Source organism: Pollicipes pollicipes, unplaced genomic scaffold (genome assembly GCF_011947565.3).
Source record: "Pollicipes pollicipes isolate AB1234 unplaced genomic scaffold, Ppol_2.1 Scaffold_3087;HRSCAF=3621_pilon_pilon_pilon, whole genome shotgun sequence".
In the NCBI taxonomy this organism is placed as follows: domain Eukaryota; kingdom Metazoa; phylum Arthropoda; class Thecostraca; order Pollicipedomorpha; family Pollicipedidae; genus Pollicipes; species Pollicipes pollicipes.
Window position 1 is genome coordinate 38,902,388 of NW_023596225.1, and position 19,279 is coordinate 38,921,666.

The following is a 19,279-nucleotide window of genomic DNA, read 5'->3' on the forward strand; positions in this document are numbered from 1 at the left end:
CGTATGCACAGACGCTGCTTTCCGGCGGCGGCCGGGACTGACCTGTGGTGATATGCGCCGACCACTCCTGCTCGCCGGTGCTGGAGGCGCCCCACAAGAAGGCCAGTGACGGACTGCCGGCCGTCGGCTCGCTGGACGAGGGCGGCGCATCTGCGGGACAGGCGGAGCGTCAGCGCGCCGGCCGGTCAGCGGCCGTCCTCCCCTCCGTCCGTGAGTCTGGGGGGGGGGGGGGCGCTGGCGCCGCAGGTGTGCCGCGGTCCGGCCGCCACTGTTCATGTTCATGTTCATATATTTCGTAACTTTCCACAAGATCCAGTGGCTTTTTCAAAGTTACACGTCGTCATTGATATAAACGGGCATAAAAGAGACAATGCGAAAACTAGTAAAATAGCCTAAGACATCACACATCGGTCAAGAGATCATCTCGGTGAATCACACTATCGCTAAATCACTCACACAGCGTGGGTTCAGATCCGGGTGCCCCGTGCAGCCCGAGTCCGCTGCTGGGTCGGACGGCTGGATGCCAGGCACATGGGGATGCGGAAAATGCGGGAAAAGTGCCCACGCGGCAAACAGTACTTGGCCGGGCTAGGAATCGAAATCGGAACTTGACGTACTCCATATCACTGCATGATAACGTTTAAGTCCTACCAATCGTTACCAGTGGGAATGAGCATACCGTCATGACATCACCACATCCCTGGAGGACACCGGCAGCGCGCGCCCAGTGGCGGCCTAGGACGGCCTACCTTTGGCGCTGAGGTCCAGACCCATGGCGTTGGCGTAGTGGTGCTGCTGGAACAGCACTCCCTTCGGACCTGGAACAGCACGAGACATGACCCGCCGCCGAACCGTGCGCACGCCTGCGCAGCTGGCGCTCCGGCTACCACTGCTGACACTCGGCTGGCGCGCCCAGGGAGGCTCGTCGCCAACGGCCGGTCCGATGGTGCGGCGATGAGGGCACGAGCCTCACCTCCCGCGCGCCAGACACGCAGCGCTCGAGACACACCACCGCGGCGGCTTGCCCCATCCGGGGCATCGTATCTCTCCCGACGTTCTGGGGAACATTTACAGCGCGGCCGCGTAACTGTCGCGTGTGCGGCCTCGGCAATCCCGGGTGCTGCTTGGCTCCCAGCTCGGGCCCTACCAGTCTACAGTTCATCCCACCTGGATGGCGGGGCACTGCTCCCACAGCAGGTCATCCACAGCGGCTACTCCCATCTGAACGCCGCTCAGACACTGGAGCGATCATCCTCCTTAGAGGAAAATAAAAATATCATCGAAAAACAGAAAATATATAATCGTTTCATTTATGATCCTTGAAGACGTACAAACCCATCGTGATGTTATTGAATTTTGTTTGATTTCGTACCGCTAGCCTCAGCAATAAACAGCGGGATGGCGTAACGCCTGTACACTTTTCGGCTTTCACATTAAGACGGCAGTTGAAGAAGGAGAATACCGCAGAGTCACCGACGGACGCGCACCAAAGGCAAGATCACTTTGGCGACCCGGGACCACTAGACTACCCACGAATCCTAAATGCATACGCTGCGCGTTGAGCGGTGATGACTTTATGGAAATCGGGCGAGCGGCTCAGAGGCTCAGAGACTCGCAACAGCCGCAGAGCCGGCGGTGGAGCGTTGTCGCCTGCGGGCGGCTGGGTCTCTTCTCATCGCAGCCGCCCGCGTCATTACGGATTACGTCGCAGCCGTGCCATGTCGACGCGTTCGGAGCGAACCAGCCCCGCCCAACCTCCACACACACAACTACCCAGGCGGAGCGCATTCGTGTAACAGGCCACGAAACAGGCGTCTATTCCACGGCACGCACGCCCTGTCATACGAGCGCCCGCCACGGCCGTGGGGGAGGCGGCGGCGCCGCCATACACCGTCGGTCCGCTCGCCTCCCTGCCGCGCGGCCCGACCCGCGCGTCGCCGGTGGCGGCGCCCGCCCACCTTTGGGGAAGATATGCGTCCAGCGGCGCCGGCTGGAGGTGTGCTTGACCACGATGTTGCTGGGGTCGAACGGGTTGAAGAGGGCGCGGCCGGGCCCGTGCGGCACGGCCACGCGGCTGAGGCTCAGGTCGCAGGCGGACACGGCCGAGGCGGCCGGCCGCGGCGGCGAGCGGGTCACGTCGCTGTCGTCGAACGAGACGCGCCGCAGCGTGCCGCCGTCTGCCGGAGGCGCCGCGCCGCGCCGCGCCCGTTAGCGCGCCGCCAGGTCCGGCGGCCCCGGGCGTGGTCTCTCGGTCAGCTGGTGATGGATTGACTCCACATCGGAGTTGAGGCAGAGGGTCGACCCATACTTGCCACGCGCCCCGGCGCCACGAAGGCCACGTGGGAGGAGGCGGCGGAGCGCACAGCGCAGCACGGATCAGGGCCACACCATGCTTTGGTGTTGTTTAGTGGACTGGTTTCACAATGACTGGGTATGGACTGGTATGGACTGGTATGGTCTGGATGGTCTGGTATGGTTTGGCGAGGCGCACATATGGTGGTCTGGTATGGTCTGGCGAGATGCACATCGGCTATATTAAGTGGGCAAAGGCACACGACAGCCTGGGGACGTGAGTGAAGAAAGCCCTTATGTGCTAGAAGTACACAGCAACGCCATAAAAATTTGTTCTTGATTGATGTCTTGTTCCAAGACAGCATTCAGGGCAGGGACGTGCAGAATGCAATATTCAGGGATATGTCACACTGAAAAATATTGGAACGCAAAAATGCAAGACGTGGGGATGTGTCAGTCGGCGTCTGTCGACAACAGGGCCACATGTTGCACCTATCCACGTTATTAATCAGCATTAGTTCGGCACACGCAAGGACGTAGATCACCTTCACGGCTTCACCCACTCCAGTTGCTATTTCCTAGCACCACTGCTCCCGAGCAACGGTCACCACACACCAGACCGGGGGAGGGGGACCCCCATGCCGCAGTCCAGCTTCAATCCAACCACAGCGCAAGCGCCATTTCACATCCTGGTTAACGGTCTCCCAGCCGTGTGAGCAGCCCATCAGCCCGTTATAGGGCGCATGGATGGTTGCCACCACAGCCAGGTCAGCGCAGGCCATGCCGCGTCTATCACTCACCGGACCGGTCACTGCCGAACACGGACCCGAACGACGACGAGTATAGCTCACCAGGCGGCGACACTGGGCTCTGCACGAGTGGCGAGGCGCGCGCTAAAACAGACCAATGGCGGCGCCGCGTCACTGCCGGCGCGCGCCCGCTCAGCCAATCACCAGCCGTGCCGGGCCGATCGCATGCGGCGGCGGGGTCGGTTAGCTTGCCACCGCCAAGTACCAGCCCTAAAGGGAGTGTGCCACCTCCGGGACGTGAATCAAAAGCAGACTCTGGTGATATCTTCGGGTCAGTTATGTCTAATCATAACACTACATCAGTAATATACTTGAAGCAAATCCATTTAATTTCATTTCATTTTCTATTGAAAATTACGCGGTCCCAGATCGACGCAGTACGACAAAATGTGTACCTATAGCCCCAGGTTTCGCTTTTGGAGTAAGCAACCTAAGCGCACACAATCCGTTCTAGCGGGATATTCAGCCGTTCAAATTTCCGTGAAATGAGCACGAAACAGGGAGAAAGCTACCCCGCAACACCAACAACCAGCCCCTTGCTACACTCTAAGTGTGGTGGTCAAAATGTGTTCCGCCATTGACAGATACGAATGACGTCAGACGAAATGAATGTTCATGATTGGTACAGCGTGTGACACAAGCCATTTAGCAAGAAGTGCATTCGTGGAACTTTGAACAAGCAAATCACTAGTCCAGGTGATGTTTCTGGTTAGCTGGTTAGCAACCTGCGTTGTTAACACGGTCTTGCAACGAACTGAGCATCCATGTAAAAAAATGTTTCCTAAAGTCGAAAAACCCTTTGAAAAGACTCACCGTGCCATGTGAGAGAGAATTCAAAGCCATGGTATGACGTTTCAATGAGTTAACATGATTATGACCCCATACTTGTATGTCTTTACCCTGTAGAGAGTTCAAGGCTTTGTGCATCTTCAGTTGCGTATTACGAATATTTCATAGAAAACATGTTGGAAAAGCGAATAAAATCAGGAGTATTACTTTCAACGTGATGGTCACACAGCATAACGACATTTCTTGCGTGGGGCGGCCAACTCAATTAAAAATTCTGAGCTATCCCGGAGGACTTTGTGAAACCTAGTGTCACCGACCAACCCGGACGAGGACGAGTCTCGTCATCTACCTCCCAGTGAACAGGACAAAACAGGTGGCACACTCCCTCTAACGGTCGCTAGCCTACAACATGCCATGTTTGAGTCCGTTAGCCATCACACGCGACGCGCGAGCCCTCAACCCGTCAGAGGCAGCAGGGCTGCCTGACGTGCGGCCTCCCAGTCGGTTAGTCAGTCACACGCGCCGGCCCAGCCGGCCGGTCAGTCTGCGGCGGCGGGCGGCACGAATGCACCCCCGGGCAGCGGATGCCACAGAGCAGCAGCCGGGCTGGCGGGCGCCGGCGGCAGGCATATCAGCTGCGCTTGCGCACGGCGACAGGGTCAAGATTGGGTCGCGGTCAGCGCCTGAGCGCCATGACCTTGTACACCACTTGGAATGGTGGTAGAGGTTTATTTTCTATTTACATTTAAGTTCCGTGTTTTCCGAAAAACGCAATAGTTCCGTAACACAGAACCCATGAACAACAAGGATCGCTACTTTATTTACGTCAAAGGTACCTACTTTTATCACGCGTCGCCTACACACGTTCAGGGTAAAGATGCAGTTACTATAAATTACTTCCGTAAAGTGTCGTAGCTCGGCTGCACCGCTGGGCAGACCCTGCTCAACAGATCACTACACCTTTAGCGGCGTCGCCACGGGACGTGTTCACTACCCTGACGTGACGGCATTCGTAGGCAGCTACATTTGTAAGTGGTTGCTTCAGTCCTCAGCTTGCGAGTGCATCGAACGTTTGAGCATCGCATCTGTTGCCAAGCAACAGCCCAGCGCATGCCGCCGACAAGCAGTTACACAACACACAGCGCCCGCACCGCCCGTCCTTCGCGCGCGCCGCGCCGGCTCCGTTTGGAGCCGGCGCGGCAGCGGGCCCGGCGTGCGGCGAGCGCGGCGCGGCGCCGCCAGCGGGCGCCGCCCACCCACCTGGTGTGACAAACCCGGTGGCTGACGAGCTGTACACCTGCTCGGCGATCGGCGACGAGACGGCCGAGTCGGTCGGCGGGCGCGGCGGCTTCACGTGCGAGGTGGTGACGGTGCGCTTGCGCGGCGGCACGCGCTGCAGGGTCATCGTCGCCCTGGTGAGGGGGGGGGGGGACGCGTCGGACGCGGTTCAGCGGCGCGCCGACGGGTCGGCAGCACCGTCCGCTGGCTGTCAGCTCAACATGGCAGCCATCACCGACACCGACTAACTGACACCGACTGACAACCGATTGATGGCCGACTGACGAACTCTGCATGTGCAGCCAAGGAGGGAGGCGGGCCCGGACACTCATTCCCTAGACCCGCATTTTGCATTCTATGCCATAAATGGCGCATGACAGAACGTTTGCGATCGGCGCAATACGTTCTCGTGAGCTCCGGTCCCCCTCCCCCCCCCCCCCCCTGTAAGAAAATCCCTGGCATCCGGCAGAACCGCGCTGCTTTAGTTTGTACGGGCTAAGCTTGCCAGGGATCTGCGAAACAGATCGCTACGGTTTGTGAAATCCAAAACGGCCTTGTATTTTAATGACAGGCACAGTGCGACTCTGTCAAATGCCTTTGACAGGCTTCGAGCTTCACAACCCATCGACACAGACGGATGTCATTTTGATTTGAAGCCAGCGCCTTATCTCTATACAGCCATATTCTGTCCGCTTACGGCACAATCCAGACTTCATGACATAACACATCTCATCTCGCTGCCCAACTCCCGCCGCGCTTCACCAACTCACTGTTTGTAGGTGGCGTTGGCGGGCATGCGGAAGACGTCGGCGTCGTGGGCGTCGTAGTCGTACACGGAGCTGGGGATGGCGTGCTCGCTGGGCGGCGGGCGACCGCGCGGCAGCACCGACTGCACGCGCGCCACGGGCGCCTTGGGCGCGCTCGGCGGCACCTTGATGCGCGGCACGAACTCCGAGTAGCCCACCCGCTTGTTGGACGAGTAGAAGCTGAGGTTGATCCAGGTGTGTGGCAGGTAGTAGTCCTGCGTCTCCGTCAGGCTCTTGTTGTGGAACTGAGGCAGCAGGGTGCGGCGGTGAACAGGCAGTGACCGGCGTTCGCGGCCAGGATCATTTGGTCAGCTTCCCAAAAAAACGCCACACACTGCAGAAATAGCTCTAACCTCCGCGTGAAACGTTGGCAAAACAGTAGCAAGCGACCGCTTTACCATAACCTGGGCCAAAAAAGCAAATGGGCTTGGCAGAATTCGTTAACGGATTCTTGCATTTCTCTAAGGCCTTTATTCAGGACTGTTTGCGTAGGATATTGCAATCATCGATCGCAGGCTCATCCAATAGTTCACAAGAGGCGCGATTGTTTACACACCGCGCTGTATCAATTGTTCAATATTTGCATTAAGCTTCTTGATCAGGTCGGCTTCAGCAGCACTGCAATATCACCACAACTCCCCGCCACCCAACTAGCAAGAAAAATATAACTTCCAGTCACAGTAAGGCAACCAAAGAACACAAAACACGAACTGTGCACAGATCCCGCCGACCAGACGTCACAGCAACGTGAGATAAATTGGCCAAGGAAGACAAGGACATTGGTGCTGGCAGAAGTGTGGGTTCATCTGTGCAGGCGATCCCACACTCCGGCGTGCGATCCACGGACCCGCCCGTTCTTGGGGCGCTTTCACGATTCGGTGTCAGGTTTTAGCAGCCAGAACAGCTGAAGACGTGACACCAACTGCACGGCATTGGCGAGCGCACCGGTTACAGCTCACTACAGGATCTCCAAATCAGCTGCACGGTGCTGGCGAATGTACCGGTTATGACTCATTCAAGGATCCCGGGACGGTCCAAACCGCAACCGACGCCAGCGATCGACGAACGAGCGGCCAACGACACTCTTAACAAGAAATATCGAATACAAGACGCTGCGGACGAAGCCGAGGGAGACACCAACCTTACTTAGAACTTAGGCACAGCCGCCAGTACCCCCCACCCGCGTGGATTGGCGTGGAGCCCCGCCCAGCCGGGCTTATTCCTCGCTCTCTGGCGGCGGCGGTCCACAACAGGGAGGTGGGCGGCGCCGAAGAGCGCCGGTCGCGCGCGCACGCACCTTGAGCCAGAGGCACGGCGTGCAGCGGCTGCTCGCCGACGCACACCAGGTCGATGCCGACGCCGTAGTCGATGATGCGCTGCTTGGTCAGATTGTTGAGCTCCCGCTCCCAACCTTGGTACACGCCAACGCCGGGCGACACCACCACGCACATCTGGCCGGTGCGCTCCAGAGCCCGGTGCAGGTAGTGCATCTCGAACACTGCCGCGCACAGCCGCTAGTCAAGCTGGTGGCTCTCAAACACTCAGACACAGTCGCTAGTCGAGCAGTGGCTCTCAAACCATGCCGCACATTGTCGCTAGTCAAGGAGGCGGCGTTAAAACTCTGGCGCTTACAGTCGCTGGTCAAGCCAGTAGCTCTGTAAAGGCAAACTAAGCGAACACATAAATGCGGACGAGCCATTCTATGTTTGAGATCAGTGTGTCAGCATGAATGTTGGCCTTCATTGGCTGTTGGTGTTTTAGACATGCCGACTGCAGATGCTATGTTTCTCTCAGAATCAAGTATTTCCGTGTCTACCAGCGGGTATAAACCTTAAGTCGTATTTACAGCGAAAAAGACAGCAGCAACCACGCACGTCACGGAACAACATAGAGGAATCACGCCGTTCAAAGTGACGCGATCGTTCCTCGAGGCAGGGCGGACGCGAGCAAACGCATGACAATGACGGGAAAGGCATCACATCGGCAGCATACAGACCTGGGCCGGCCACCACAAACATTTACGTTATTCCCAACTAAAACAACGGCAATAAACTGTGTATCCCATTCCCTGAAACACACTAAAACACACTGAAGTAAGTGACCGCTTTCTAGCATTTGGACCCACCGCGTGGTCGGAGGGGGGGGGGGGGGACGCACCATTCATGGAGATGTTGAGCACCTCGAGGAAGTTGCCCTGGGCGGCCGAGCTGAGCGAGGCGCGCGGCGGCGGCGGCGCGCCAGGGGGCGCCCGCTCCCGCTGGAAGTTGAGCAGGCCTTCCCGGTAGCCCATGAACAGGGTGCCGGATGGTGGAGGAGCACGGGCGTCCAGTCCTCGTACCGCTCGTTCTGCACGGCCACCCTGGCGAGATCGAGGCCGCGCGGACACTTGGTCATAACACAGCGCTAACCACTTTTTTAATTGACCGTGACGCACGTCGTCGCGCTTCTTGCATGGAGCGCCAGCGACTCCATTACGCTCAGGGACCATGGCACAACCCAGATTCGAACCCGGGCCCTAAGTGGGAGTCCGACACGTTAACCACTCGGCCATGACTACGCCCCCAGTACCCCGCCCCGGTGGGTGGAGGCCGTGCGGCCACTTAGTCACAGCACAGCACGGTGGAGTGGTAAAGTTCAGCCATTCGGGTGCCAAGAATGCAGGTCTTGTTCATGATATTGCTCAAGTGCCTTAGGGTCCATTATCTGTGGCACAACTCCTCACTCAGTGTCGACTGACCAGCGTAGAGCCGCGTGGCTGTCGGCCCAGCACATGTACGCCTCGGGCAAAGGCAAATCGGCCAAGCAGGTCGGGGTGTGAGGATCCGGGGTCAAAGGGCAACGGGTCAACGGGAAGTCAAGCATGGCCGAGATGGAGGCGGCAGGAGACAGAGGTCTTGTGGCATGAGTTGATGTGAGTATTCCTGACAACGAACAGGACGCATTTTGCCACGCTCCAGCACGATCCTGGTTGGTTGAAGACCGTGCGGCGGACACTCAGCTAAAGCACAACACAGCATTGTAACAGCCTCAAACACATCTTTCAAATATATAAATATCAATGTATGTATAAAATATATAAAAATAATATATAAAAATATGTCAAATTATACATCTATATATATATATATATATATATATATATATATATATATATATATATATATATAGCATCATATGAGAAAAATACACTTAGGAATATAGAAGTTCGAGCAGCAATCTATGTTTATATAGTATAAATAAGCAGGACAACTTCTAAACAGCATGCATGGGAGGGGTGATCTCGAAATGATCATGGCGCCTCTAATCCTGCTCAACACTGATGTCATTGCTGTTAATTCCGTTAAATTCGTATGGTCGCCATACTCTTCCCGAACACAACGGTCTCGTGATCACGCCACACGCAGCTGGATGGTGCGGTCCGGGGCATCTAACCGACCTGTAGAAGTCTTCGTAGAACATGTTGCGGAAATCCTTCTGCACATCGTGACGCATGTACTCCGGAAACTCGCTGAGCGAGTTGGCCTTGTAGAAGAGCCGGGAGAACAGCGTGATGGTCACCTCGTGGTTGGTCCCGTGCCTCTGTAAGAGCGTGATGGTCACCTTGTGGTTGTCCCCGTGCCTCTGTAAGAGCGTAATGGTCACCTCGTGGCTGGTCCCGTGCCTCTGTAAGAGCGCTATGTTCACCTCGTGGTTGTTGCCGTGCCATTTTAAGAGAGCGATTGCGCTTCATGGTTCATGCCGTGACTTCGTAAGAACGTGAATGTCATTTTGCCGTTGCTGACTGTCCTACATGACGTTCGCCCTGCGATTGGCGCCTCGCGAGGTCTGTGAAGGCGTGATGGTCACCTCACGTGCTGGTCATCGCGGGCGCGGTGACTCTCAGACACCAAGCAGCAAGGGCTGCTTAACGTAACAAACGTAACGCTGCATAACGTAAGCGAGCGTCTCCGCAAGGCCCCCGCACCTTCCAATTGTTGAATAGGTCGCTGAGGAAGCCGTTGACGGCCTTCTCGAAGTACAGGTCTCCGTAAACGTCAAAGTCCCACATTTCCTCTGACATCTGGATGTAGAGGTGGAACATGCTGGTGGCTGACCGGAACACCACCTGCCGAAGAAAGAACGCAGCCACGATAGAGTGACACGGCTGGCCGACACGGTGGCCGGGCGCGTTTGCTGGAACGGCGATAACTAACGGCCGCAGCAGAGGTAAGGCGCTAAGGCGTCTTCCACAACAGAAGAAACATCACCGATCCTGTGATGGCAGCACCCATCCCCGCACCTCACTTCCGGGGACGTGGGGCACCATCACCGACCTCACTCCAAGGGACGAGGGACGCCATCACCGCACCTAACTTCCCGGGACGAGGGGGCGCTAAGCTCAGCGTCAGCACTGTCCGAAACGACCTTCCATACCGTGCAGTTATGACAGGCCACCGTGTTGGTACCCCACGCTGGCCAACAACAGCTCACGCTCAAGCGGCGCTTCAGGGTACAGGGTCCGGCCCCGTACGCACCCCACACGTATCCCGTGTCCCGTATGCACGCCGATGACCCGGTCACCAGCCCTGCTGGGGCCGCGGTCGGCCCGGCCAACTGACCTTTGTGTCTGGCGTGACCAGACCGCAGGCTACGCGGTCTCCCTGCGACCACATCTCGAAAACCTGGCAGCGCACCGTCTGCGAGCAGAACTCCACGTTCTTCTTGTGGTACATCACCTTGCCCACCTGTCGGCAGCGGCAGTCCAGTTTGGTACCTGCTCGCTGGAGGCGTGCTGGCAGCCAGCGGGCGTGCGTGTGCCTCATCCGTGGTTACATCCGCGTGTGGCTATTCGGCTCCAGCGTCACACGCTCTTGATACCTCCGGTCTGCGGCGTGATTCGTGGCGACGTTCGTATCGAAGCCCTGCTCCGGTTCTGTGTTGGTTTTTGCTGTTATGGGGCAATTTGGTGGTGGTGTTCTTATTAGAATTCCATCCTACACTGCCTTAGTAGCCTTCATTGCATGCTGTGTAGTGCGGCTCGCGAATGCAACCTAAGTCAGGGAGAAATCACCGGGGGGATTGTTTTGCAACATTACTTACTAATAAAATTATAAAACATTGCCAAAGATATCCATTTTTAGAAAAGCTCAAATGTCAAAGGAGGAAGTCTTGTCCAGACATGCAGAAGTGAATGTGTCTTAACCTCTATTTGTTCGCCGTAAATACTGCCCGCGGCTGTTCTGCGTCAGCTGATCTTCGCCCTTGCGGCCAACGCTGCCTCTTAATGCATCATCTGCGTAATTTTTGGTCATGGCACACCCTGCGCCGTGGCTGGCGTAACGCGTCTTTAATAAATATCGTCATTCAAATTTTTGCAAGAGCATATAGTCTAGTGCATAGACGTACTTAATTAATCTGCCTAAAAGCTAGGAGATTAATCAATGAATTACCACACGGATGGATACACGCTCACATACCACATGCTCTACTGATTTCAAGAATGAACAATTTGCTTTGGAAACGCAACAATGAATGCAGTACGTCAAAATCAAGAAGAAAGCGAACGGGGAAGCGGCAGTTTCGACCCAGCGGTGGCCTCGACCCATTGATTCCGTTCGCCAATCGCGTCCGCCGTGATTTTCCCCTTAAATAAGCCCCGTTATTGACAGCTGGAATCTCCAAGCAGCGTCTGGAGCCCATTCCGAATCAAATTGGCTCGCTGCCATTCCGCTGCCATTCGACGGCAGCACGTTTTCGACTGATGGCGATCCAGCACCACCTCCGCTGACGTCCAATGCCGATCACAGCGAACTTGATTTACTTAATCAATTAAGTAATTTATCAATTTACTCCGCAATTTACTTAAATTACTGAGCGCTTCCTTTGGGGCGCAGGCCGCCGACCCCACCGCCGTATTGTACCATTGCACCAAGTGCCACACGCACACGGAACCGGAGCTGCATCAGCCCAGACGTGGCCTGCGCGGTGACCTGCGCACGTCACACACTGACCAGGCTGTTCTTGAGGCGCCACATGTCGCTGCGGTTAAGGTAGTGGTCCTTGAAGAAGCAGCTCCACCGACTCGAGCGCGGCGTCGGCCGGGTCCACCAGACGCACGCTGACCGAGTCGTACAGCCGGTCCCGCAGGTGGAACGTCTCCACCACCGTACTGTCCACACTGACGGCGTCCACTGAAAACGTCCACACTCAGCCATTATTGGCCGGGCGGCAGCACGACGGGGACGGAGTCGACGCGGGACGGAGTCGATGGGGACAGAGGGGACAGAGTCAACAGGGACAGAGTCGACGGGGACAGAATCGATGGGGGCGCAATCGACGGGGGCAGATTCGAGGAGGAGACAGAGTCGACGGGGACAGAATCGATGGGGACGGAGTCGACGGGGGCGCAATCGGCGGGGACAGAGTCAAAAGGGACAGAGTCAATGGGAACAGAGCACACTGGGGACAGAGTTAACAGTGACAGAGTAGTCAGGGATGAGGTCAATGGGGACAGAGTTGACAGGGACAGAGTCATCAGAGGCAAAGCTGATGGAAACAGAGTTGATGGGGACAGAGTTGGACCAGGTCATATGACCAAGCATGTGAAGCCTGGTCAAAACCCCTACAGACAAGCACCAATGATTACCTCAGTTAGAAATGCATTCACTTCATGAAAGCATCTTTAAATGAGAGCCTACCTGTGCACCTACCATTCTGGCTGTTGGCACATGGGTTGACATCTGTGTGTTGCTAATTGTGCTGCATGGTTATTAGGTCAAATTTTTTTATCTCCACTCTTCCCTACCATGACTGCATTTCTTATTATCTCCATTTTTACATCTTGTATTGCATTCATCCACACATCATTGTGTTAATGGACAGAGGTATAATTTTGTTGCAGTTGCAGTTGGCCACAGTTGCCACAGTTGCAGTGGCTTATACCCCAACCCCATCCTTCATGTCAACCACATCAATTTTGAAAGGAAACAAAGTGAAATACACAGAGAAATCCACTTTGTTGTGTCCACCTAACCTCATCTAAACTGATCTTGCAAAACTATGCTCAAACATTACACCATGTATTATCAAGTGATCACCTTTATTACTGGTATCACTATAACTCCATTCATGATCCTTGTCATCCAGATCATTAAGGCTTGTTCATTCACCTTTATGGTCATCCCTGAGGGATCCAGATGAAACCTGCAGCAAGAGACGAGCAAAGTCTAGGTCTGGGTGGGATATCTCCACTATCTTGCCCACCTCCAAGCCCGGCACTGAGCATGGATGCAGGATAATTTCCTCCTTGGATTCTGTGGGAACAAACCATGAAATGATAATCCATTTTATTCACCACAGCAATAAAACCAGTTTCCAGATGAAGATGTAATCAGGAAACATGTGGAACAAGTGGGGAACAAATATCAAGTGGAACAATAAACAAGTAGGGAACAAATATCAGCTACACCCTTGAAGAAAATGAGCAGCCATGACAATGCTCACAAAATATCAGTTAACCATGAAATAACATTGTGATATGAATGATGTCTACATACACTGAAAGAAAACATATCTCTCAGACTTCTGTGAAGGAAGCCTACCTCCTCGAATCTGTGGAAGTTTTTGATGCACCACAAGCTTCAGAAGCACTTCTTGACTCATTATGCACCTGCATTTGGGGAAACACATTATGGATTACACATTATACACATCACACACAATTTTGTGACGTAGGTAAGTATTTTTCACTAAATCCACTAAATACAAAAGAAAAGTCAGTGTTTGTTGGGACCAGTGGTTAAGGATAGTTAAAATAACCAGAACCCATCACAAAACCTTCACTGACAAAACAATCAACATGCTGTCACTTATTTAAGGGAACAATGGTATGGCTTTAGATACATTTCAAGTTTCTTAACATATGTTGAGAATTAATGGTGGATAAAATACCCATGTGACAATTTTTACTGGTGGGTAGAGCAGAAAAACTGCATCTTAGCAATAAAAACAGTAACAGGTTGGAGTGGCAACCAGTCATATGTGCTCTGATATATGGAAGAAACCCCATTTGGATGGTTACACACTGGAAAAAATGTTATGGGTGAGCATGCACTACAAAACCATGACACAACATTATTTTGGTACCTGCATAAGTCACGAGCCAACAACCAACACTAATACATCCAAAATTTCCTGACTGCATCAAACTGATAGCATGATAACTGATTAGGCAGATTCAAGGTACAGATCCACGATAAGACATGGGCGAGTTACCAATGCCACTGAATAATTCCCACCCTTTTGAGGGAATACCACATGTCCAAACAATGTTTCCTTCCTATACAGCCACCGCAGCCTTCACCAGCTACGCTTACAACCACACACCTTACCGCAGGCCAACCACAGCGCCCGCGTCCGACACCTCCCCCTCCTTCGCCTATCACCCGCATGTTTACATTTGTATCTGGTAACCTAACTGGTTAGCCTTCAAAATATCATCAGCCAGAGGAATTCTGATGCAATACAAAAACCTCCAAGAACATTGGTGTATAAACAATCAACGACTTGGGAACATGACATTTCAGCTTTGTCCGACGATTAAGGGGAGCGTATTGATTTCGTAGCCAGATATCATTTCCAAGTAGCCAGAACAACATTAGTTCTTCAGTAGGCATCAGTACTTCAGTTCGGCGCGAAAATGTAGCCACCTCGACCGCGCGGACCGCAACACGACCCAAGAACCTCCCGTCAAATGGACCGCGAGGCAGGTGGCCGGAACCGTGCCCGAAGACCAAACAGAGCTGATGCAGCAAGAGCTCTCTGGCCACCTGCCTGATGATCCCCCTAGATCTACGCCGTCATTGTGAGACGCGGGAATGGGCCCGTCTCGCTACTGCATGATGCATTTTGTGCGAAAAGTAAAGGCGAGCCCGCCCCCTCCCGGCCGAAATGTCGCGATAAGAGCATCCGTGCCTTGGCCGATCTTGTTCCCGGCCTCATGGTCGTGGGAATGGCGGAGCCCAATCGGCCTCAAAATCACGGAATGAAAGCAGCCGAGCTAAGGCAGCTCGCTCCAAACATCGACCCAAAAAGGCGCGGGATCCATTTGACGCAGTCCTCGACTCATGAACCGGCTAAGCGGCAGTTCCTAAATTCACCTTAATAGTTGGCTAGCCTCTCTCACGGATGCTGGAAATTCCTGAAAAAAACGGTTCAGCATTACCCGTTCGGAGGACGTGCGGTGGATTATCAATTATACCCCCATGAAAAGAAAAGGATCCGGATTCTGGATCTAACTCCTTGTTGCGAAAGCTGGTTGGCAAAAATTCACCACGATCAAAGCAGCACGCGCGTTTTTTTACGTCCCCAGACATAACATTGCTTGAACCATATATGCTATGACATACATGATGTATTGATTCTAAGTCGAAACAGTTATCGTTCTTAGATATTAAGACTCTAAAATGTACCTTGTTTATAAGATTTTAAAACCCCTAGATGCAAGTTTTTCAAGTAATATTGACTGTACTCCTAATTTTGTGGCCCTAACAATGCTCTTCGCGTACACGTTAAAACATGTTGTAACTTTTGATAAGGAAAGCGAACCTGTTGGTCACTTTGCGCGTTCGACCACGTCCGTGATCAGCTTACGCACCGAACCTGGTCAGTGCTGGGGAACGGCGGACATCTTAACAAGCTTTACTAACCACACGTGCTTGTTAAAACACCAGGGACACGTGGGCGTCCAATCCTGCTTCGATCTGTATGCAATGGCGCACACCCTGTACCTAGTAAGACGTAGGTGCAATTGAAGCCCGCGCCCAGAGCACCCAACAAGCTACCAAATCTGACGCCGAGTCTCGTGAGGGCGGTGGGAAGCGGCGCATGTCGGGATCGCAGCTGAAGCCGCGCTCATCGTCCTCGTGCGCGGATGTCTGGGCTGGGCCAGCTCTGGTTGATCGCCTCGGTTGGTCGGTCATCATGACGGTAGACAGACTCGCACCTTGCGCTTCCGTGGTGTGCTGTAGAAGGCAGGTCCAGACGAGACGCTGTTCGAGATGGCTGCCGGCCGGCGCAGCTTCTTACTCGAACGAACACGAAATGTATGCCGTCAAAAGTTTGAATTGCATGCGGCCGGCAGCCACCTGCCTTCGGAAGTAGGGTATCAGGGTTCACGTGATATGACTGACATATATATATATATATATATATATATATATATATATATATATACATATATGTGGGGATTGTGTCAAAGAAATTGGCGTCGCTGACCCACCTCAAAGTCTGGGTGTCATTCAATAGCCCCAGGCCAGCGCTATCAAACACACACGCGGCACTATCTTCTGCGTGCAGCGTTTTTTTCTCACACGCTCGTAGTGTAAAAATACGCTGCACGCTGTCATGTATTCACAAGCGCCGTGTGGTCGCCCTCACTTAGTAATCGCTATTAGCGCGTCATAGCAAACCATGCGTGCCAACGGACGCTCTTCACCCTAAGTGCCCTTCGAAAACCGCGAATTAGAGCTGTGCGTCGCACACGCACGCAAGTGCCCCGCACTGCTTACCAACTTTGTGATATCTATTAAAGGGAGTGTTCTACGTTTGTACGAGGTTTTGAACTGAAATAGCCATCTTAAAGAACACTCGGTGCAGTTCATAGCCCCGGCCCCTCTTAAGGCATGACCCCTCTAGTTTCTGGGCTAAACGCCCGCGAAGATGTGCGGAATATTTCGGGTGACTACTTCAAGGTCACACACGCATCCACGACGCCACGTCATTCAAATCCTGCTATTCCTAAGCCATGCGACGATACGGGCCAAAAAAATATAAGTGCCCACTAGTTAACATCTGACGTTCGTGACCACGATTCACGAATATAACCGTCTTCAGTTGGCTCTCAATCAATGTTGCAAAGATATGATGACGTACTTAATGATGATATTTCGACGAGCATATTTACGGACGAGAAATTGTGCTGGTCTTTTTCGCTTCAAAACATACCAGAGACCTCGTACCTTTATAAGTGAGCTCATTTCATCATACCTGGCTCTTGTTCAACATCTTCAAATGTCATACCCTTCAATAGGTACACAGCTTAACATCGGCAACGAGAAATTCCAGCCACACGCAAAGAAACCAGCACATCGAGATCATGTAGTGCTGTTCCAGGGCACATAAGAAATTGCGCGTACACGCGGCGCGCTTTACTTGTTTTTTATTAACAACTTCTGGATCTTGATCTTCCACACGATCACGAACTCCTGCGTCACACTAGCATAACGTATTTAACATCAGGTTCACGGTAAAAAATGATAAACAACGTAAGAGCTTTACATTCCTGGTCCCTAACATTCGTCTTCAGACGTGTCGCACAGCTACCATATATGTCTGAGACATTTCTACGATAACTGAAAGGCCGGAAATACGGAAAACGAATAACCATGTCAAGAAATGTATTCTTACGGCATGCAATGGACAGGTACATCTGGTGTTTGTAACCCTCAACTATGCAAAACGTGACGACGGCTGCAGGGCCATAGCTTCGCAAAATGAGGTATGGTGGCCGAACACCGGAAAATGATTAAGCCTGCCCCCAAAATAGACAGTGAACTGGTTTCTGCTCCAGTTGGCCGCTTCTCAACACTGAGGGGAGGGAGGCTGAAGCCTTTGCCCAATTGAATAGGGAAGTATATCCCGGGATGACTGGTAATACCTCAGACTCCCCAAACAACGGCGCGTTCGTCCGCCGTATCAATGACAAGAACACCTCTGTAAAACGGGTTCATTCATTTGCATCCATTAAGCCCGTTGTTTCAAAAGAGCCGGCACTTGCAAACGCTCGGGCGAACAATATGTGCTTGGATGAGAATGCTGTACAAATAAAACAACAAACAATGCATACGACTGCTTGCAGGCATCTTCCCCAGCGCAACGAGTCTCACACTAATGGTCCCTTGCTGTGTCCTGTTTATACATTTTCACCACCTTCTTGCCTGCACAAGAGTCCTGACTGAGTCCTGGCCGTTTTCTACTGGGCACCCAGGCCGTCGGCAGGGGGTGCCGGCCGCTTGGAGCCTGCTCGTGCGTCGTCGTCGGCGGCGGCTCGGCCGGCTCGTCCACCGCTTCGCTGCAGGTCCGAGTCGTGCGCGAACTTGCATCCGCGGCCGAAGCGGACAGCGGCCCTTGCGTAGTTCCAGCACACCTGTTTGCCATTGATCTGGCGCAGGTCGGCCGGCGCCGTAGTCAGCTTTACGTGCTTCTCGAGAATGGCCCGACGCGCGTCCTCCGCCTGCCGGTACGGGTTGCTGAAGACGGAGGTGCCCAGCAGCTCGGCACTGAAACTAGGCAGTGGCAGCCGTTCGTCCGCGTCTGGAGTTGTCCTGAAAGAAGGACATGGCAATTGAAAATCAGTCAGAGTTCACAACCACCTCCTTATCAGAGCTGTTCCACTCAAGGATTAAAACAAGTACTTATTTGAGGCATGTAAAACACATGTAAAATTATGAAGTTCATGACAATACTGATCCCTATAGCTAAACCCAGTGAGGATCATAAAAATGGTGCACCAAGCATGGTGAAGCAGCCCAGAAAGTTTTTTGGCTGTTTAAGTGCAACATAAGTAAGTTTTTAGAAAGATGTCCAAAATGTATGTTTACCTGAATGATTAATATGCATAACTGGCACTCCTAGCATTGCTTTACCAGCAGATGCCTTTCCTTCTGGGCCAGTCATGCTTCTGTCATAATGGCAAGTGCAGGCAAAACTTAAAGTCCTATCTTACCTACTGTCTAATAAGTATCAATACTTTTTCAAACAATGACCCTCAATGATTTGATGCATGTATTTGGGGACTCATTTGAGAAACTGACATTTGTATTTCAACATGAAAACTTTTTTCTTGCTTAACTATGCTTCTTTCTCAATACTTGTAAAAGGAGCACCCCAATAAACACAACTGAGGCATCTTCAAAACATAAATGCAGTAACAACCAGGTGGAAGGGATTTTAACTTTGAAACTAGCAATGTGGAATAATTTATAGACAGCTCCAATGTTAAGTTACTGATTTACCATGTACATAAAGAAAATACACATACATCTCTAGTGGCTTTTCAAATATCTTCTTTAAATTTTACCCTTCATGAAAGGCATTGGCATGGCCATAAATATCGTTGGGTTACGGCACAGGAATTTTGAAGACAACATGACATTTGTTTGAGAAGTACACCCAAATCAGTAAAATGAGCAGTTCTTTCCAAAAGAGGTGCACCACTGCTGTATTCACAGCGGAGAAGAATCAAGCATGTTTTACATGTCAGGAGTT

At 52.8% G+C, this 19,279-nt stretch overlaps 1 protein-coding gene across 1 annotated transcript in view; it reads right to left on the reverse strand.

Moving 5' to 3' along the window:
• Positions 1 to 14,413, reverse strand: part of LOC119090124 (GATOR complex protein Iml1-like) — a 34,444-nt gene extending 20,031 nt beyond the window's left edge. Inside the window, 17 exon segments of the mRNA XM_037212919.1 lie at positions 43 to 150; positions 750 to 818; positions 1,959 to 2,177; positions 3,093 to 3,185; positions 5,151 to 5,302; positions 5,939 to 6,219; positions 7,270 to 7,472; positions 8,132 to 8,279; positions 8,282 to 8,333; positions 9,411 to 9,553; positions 9,939 to 10,079; positions 10,573 to 10,698; positions 11,965 to 12,018; positions 12,020 to 12,144; positions 13,123 to 13,266; positions 13,555 to 13,622; positions 14,344 to 14,413. Of these exon segments, the coding sequence (XP_037068814.1) occupies positions 43 to 150; positions 750 to 818; positions 1,959 to 2,177; positions 3,093 to 3,185; positions 5,151 to 5,302; positions 5,939 to 6,219; positions 7,270 to 7,472; positions 8,132 to 8,279; positions 8,282 to 8,333; positions 9,411 to 9,553; positions 9,939 to 10,079; positions 10,573 to 10,698; positions 11,965 to 12,018; positions 12,020 to 12,144; positions 13,123 to 13,266; positions 13,555 to 13,615 (2,119 nt within the window). The 5' untranslated portion in view covers positions 13,616 to 13,622; positions 14,344 to 14,413.
• Positions 14,414 to 19,279: the final 4,866 nt, after the last annotated feature.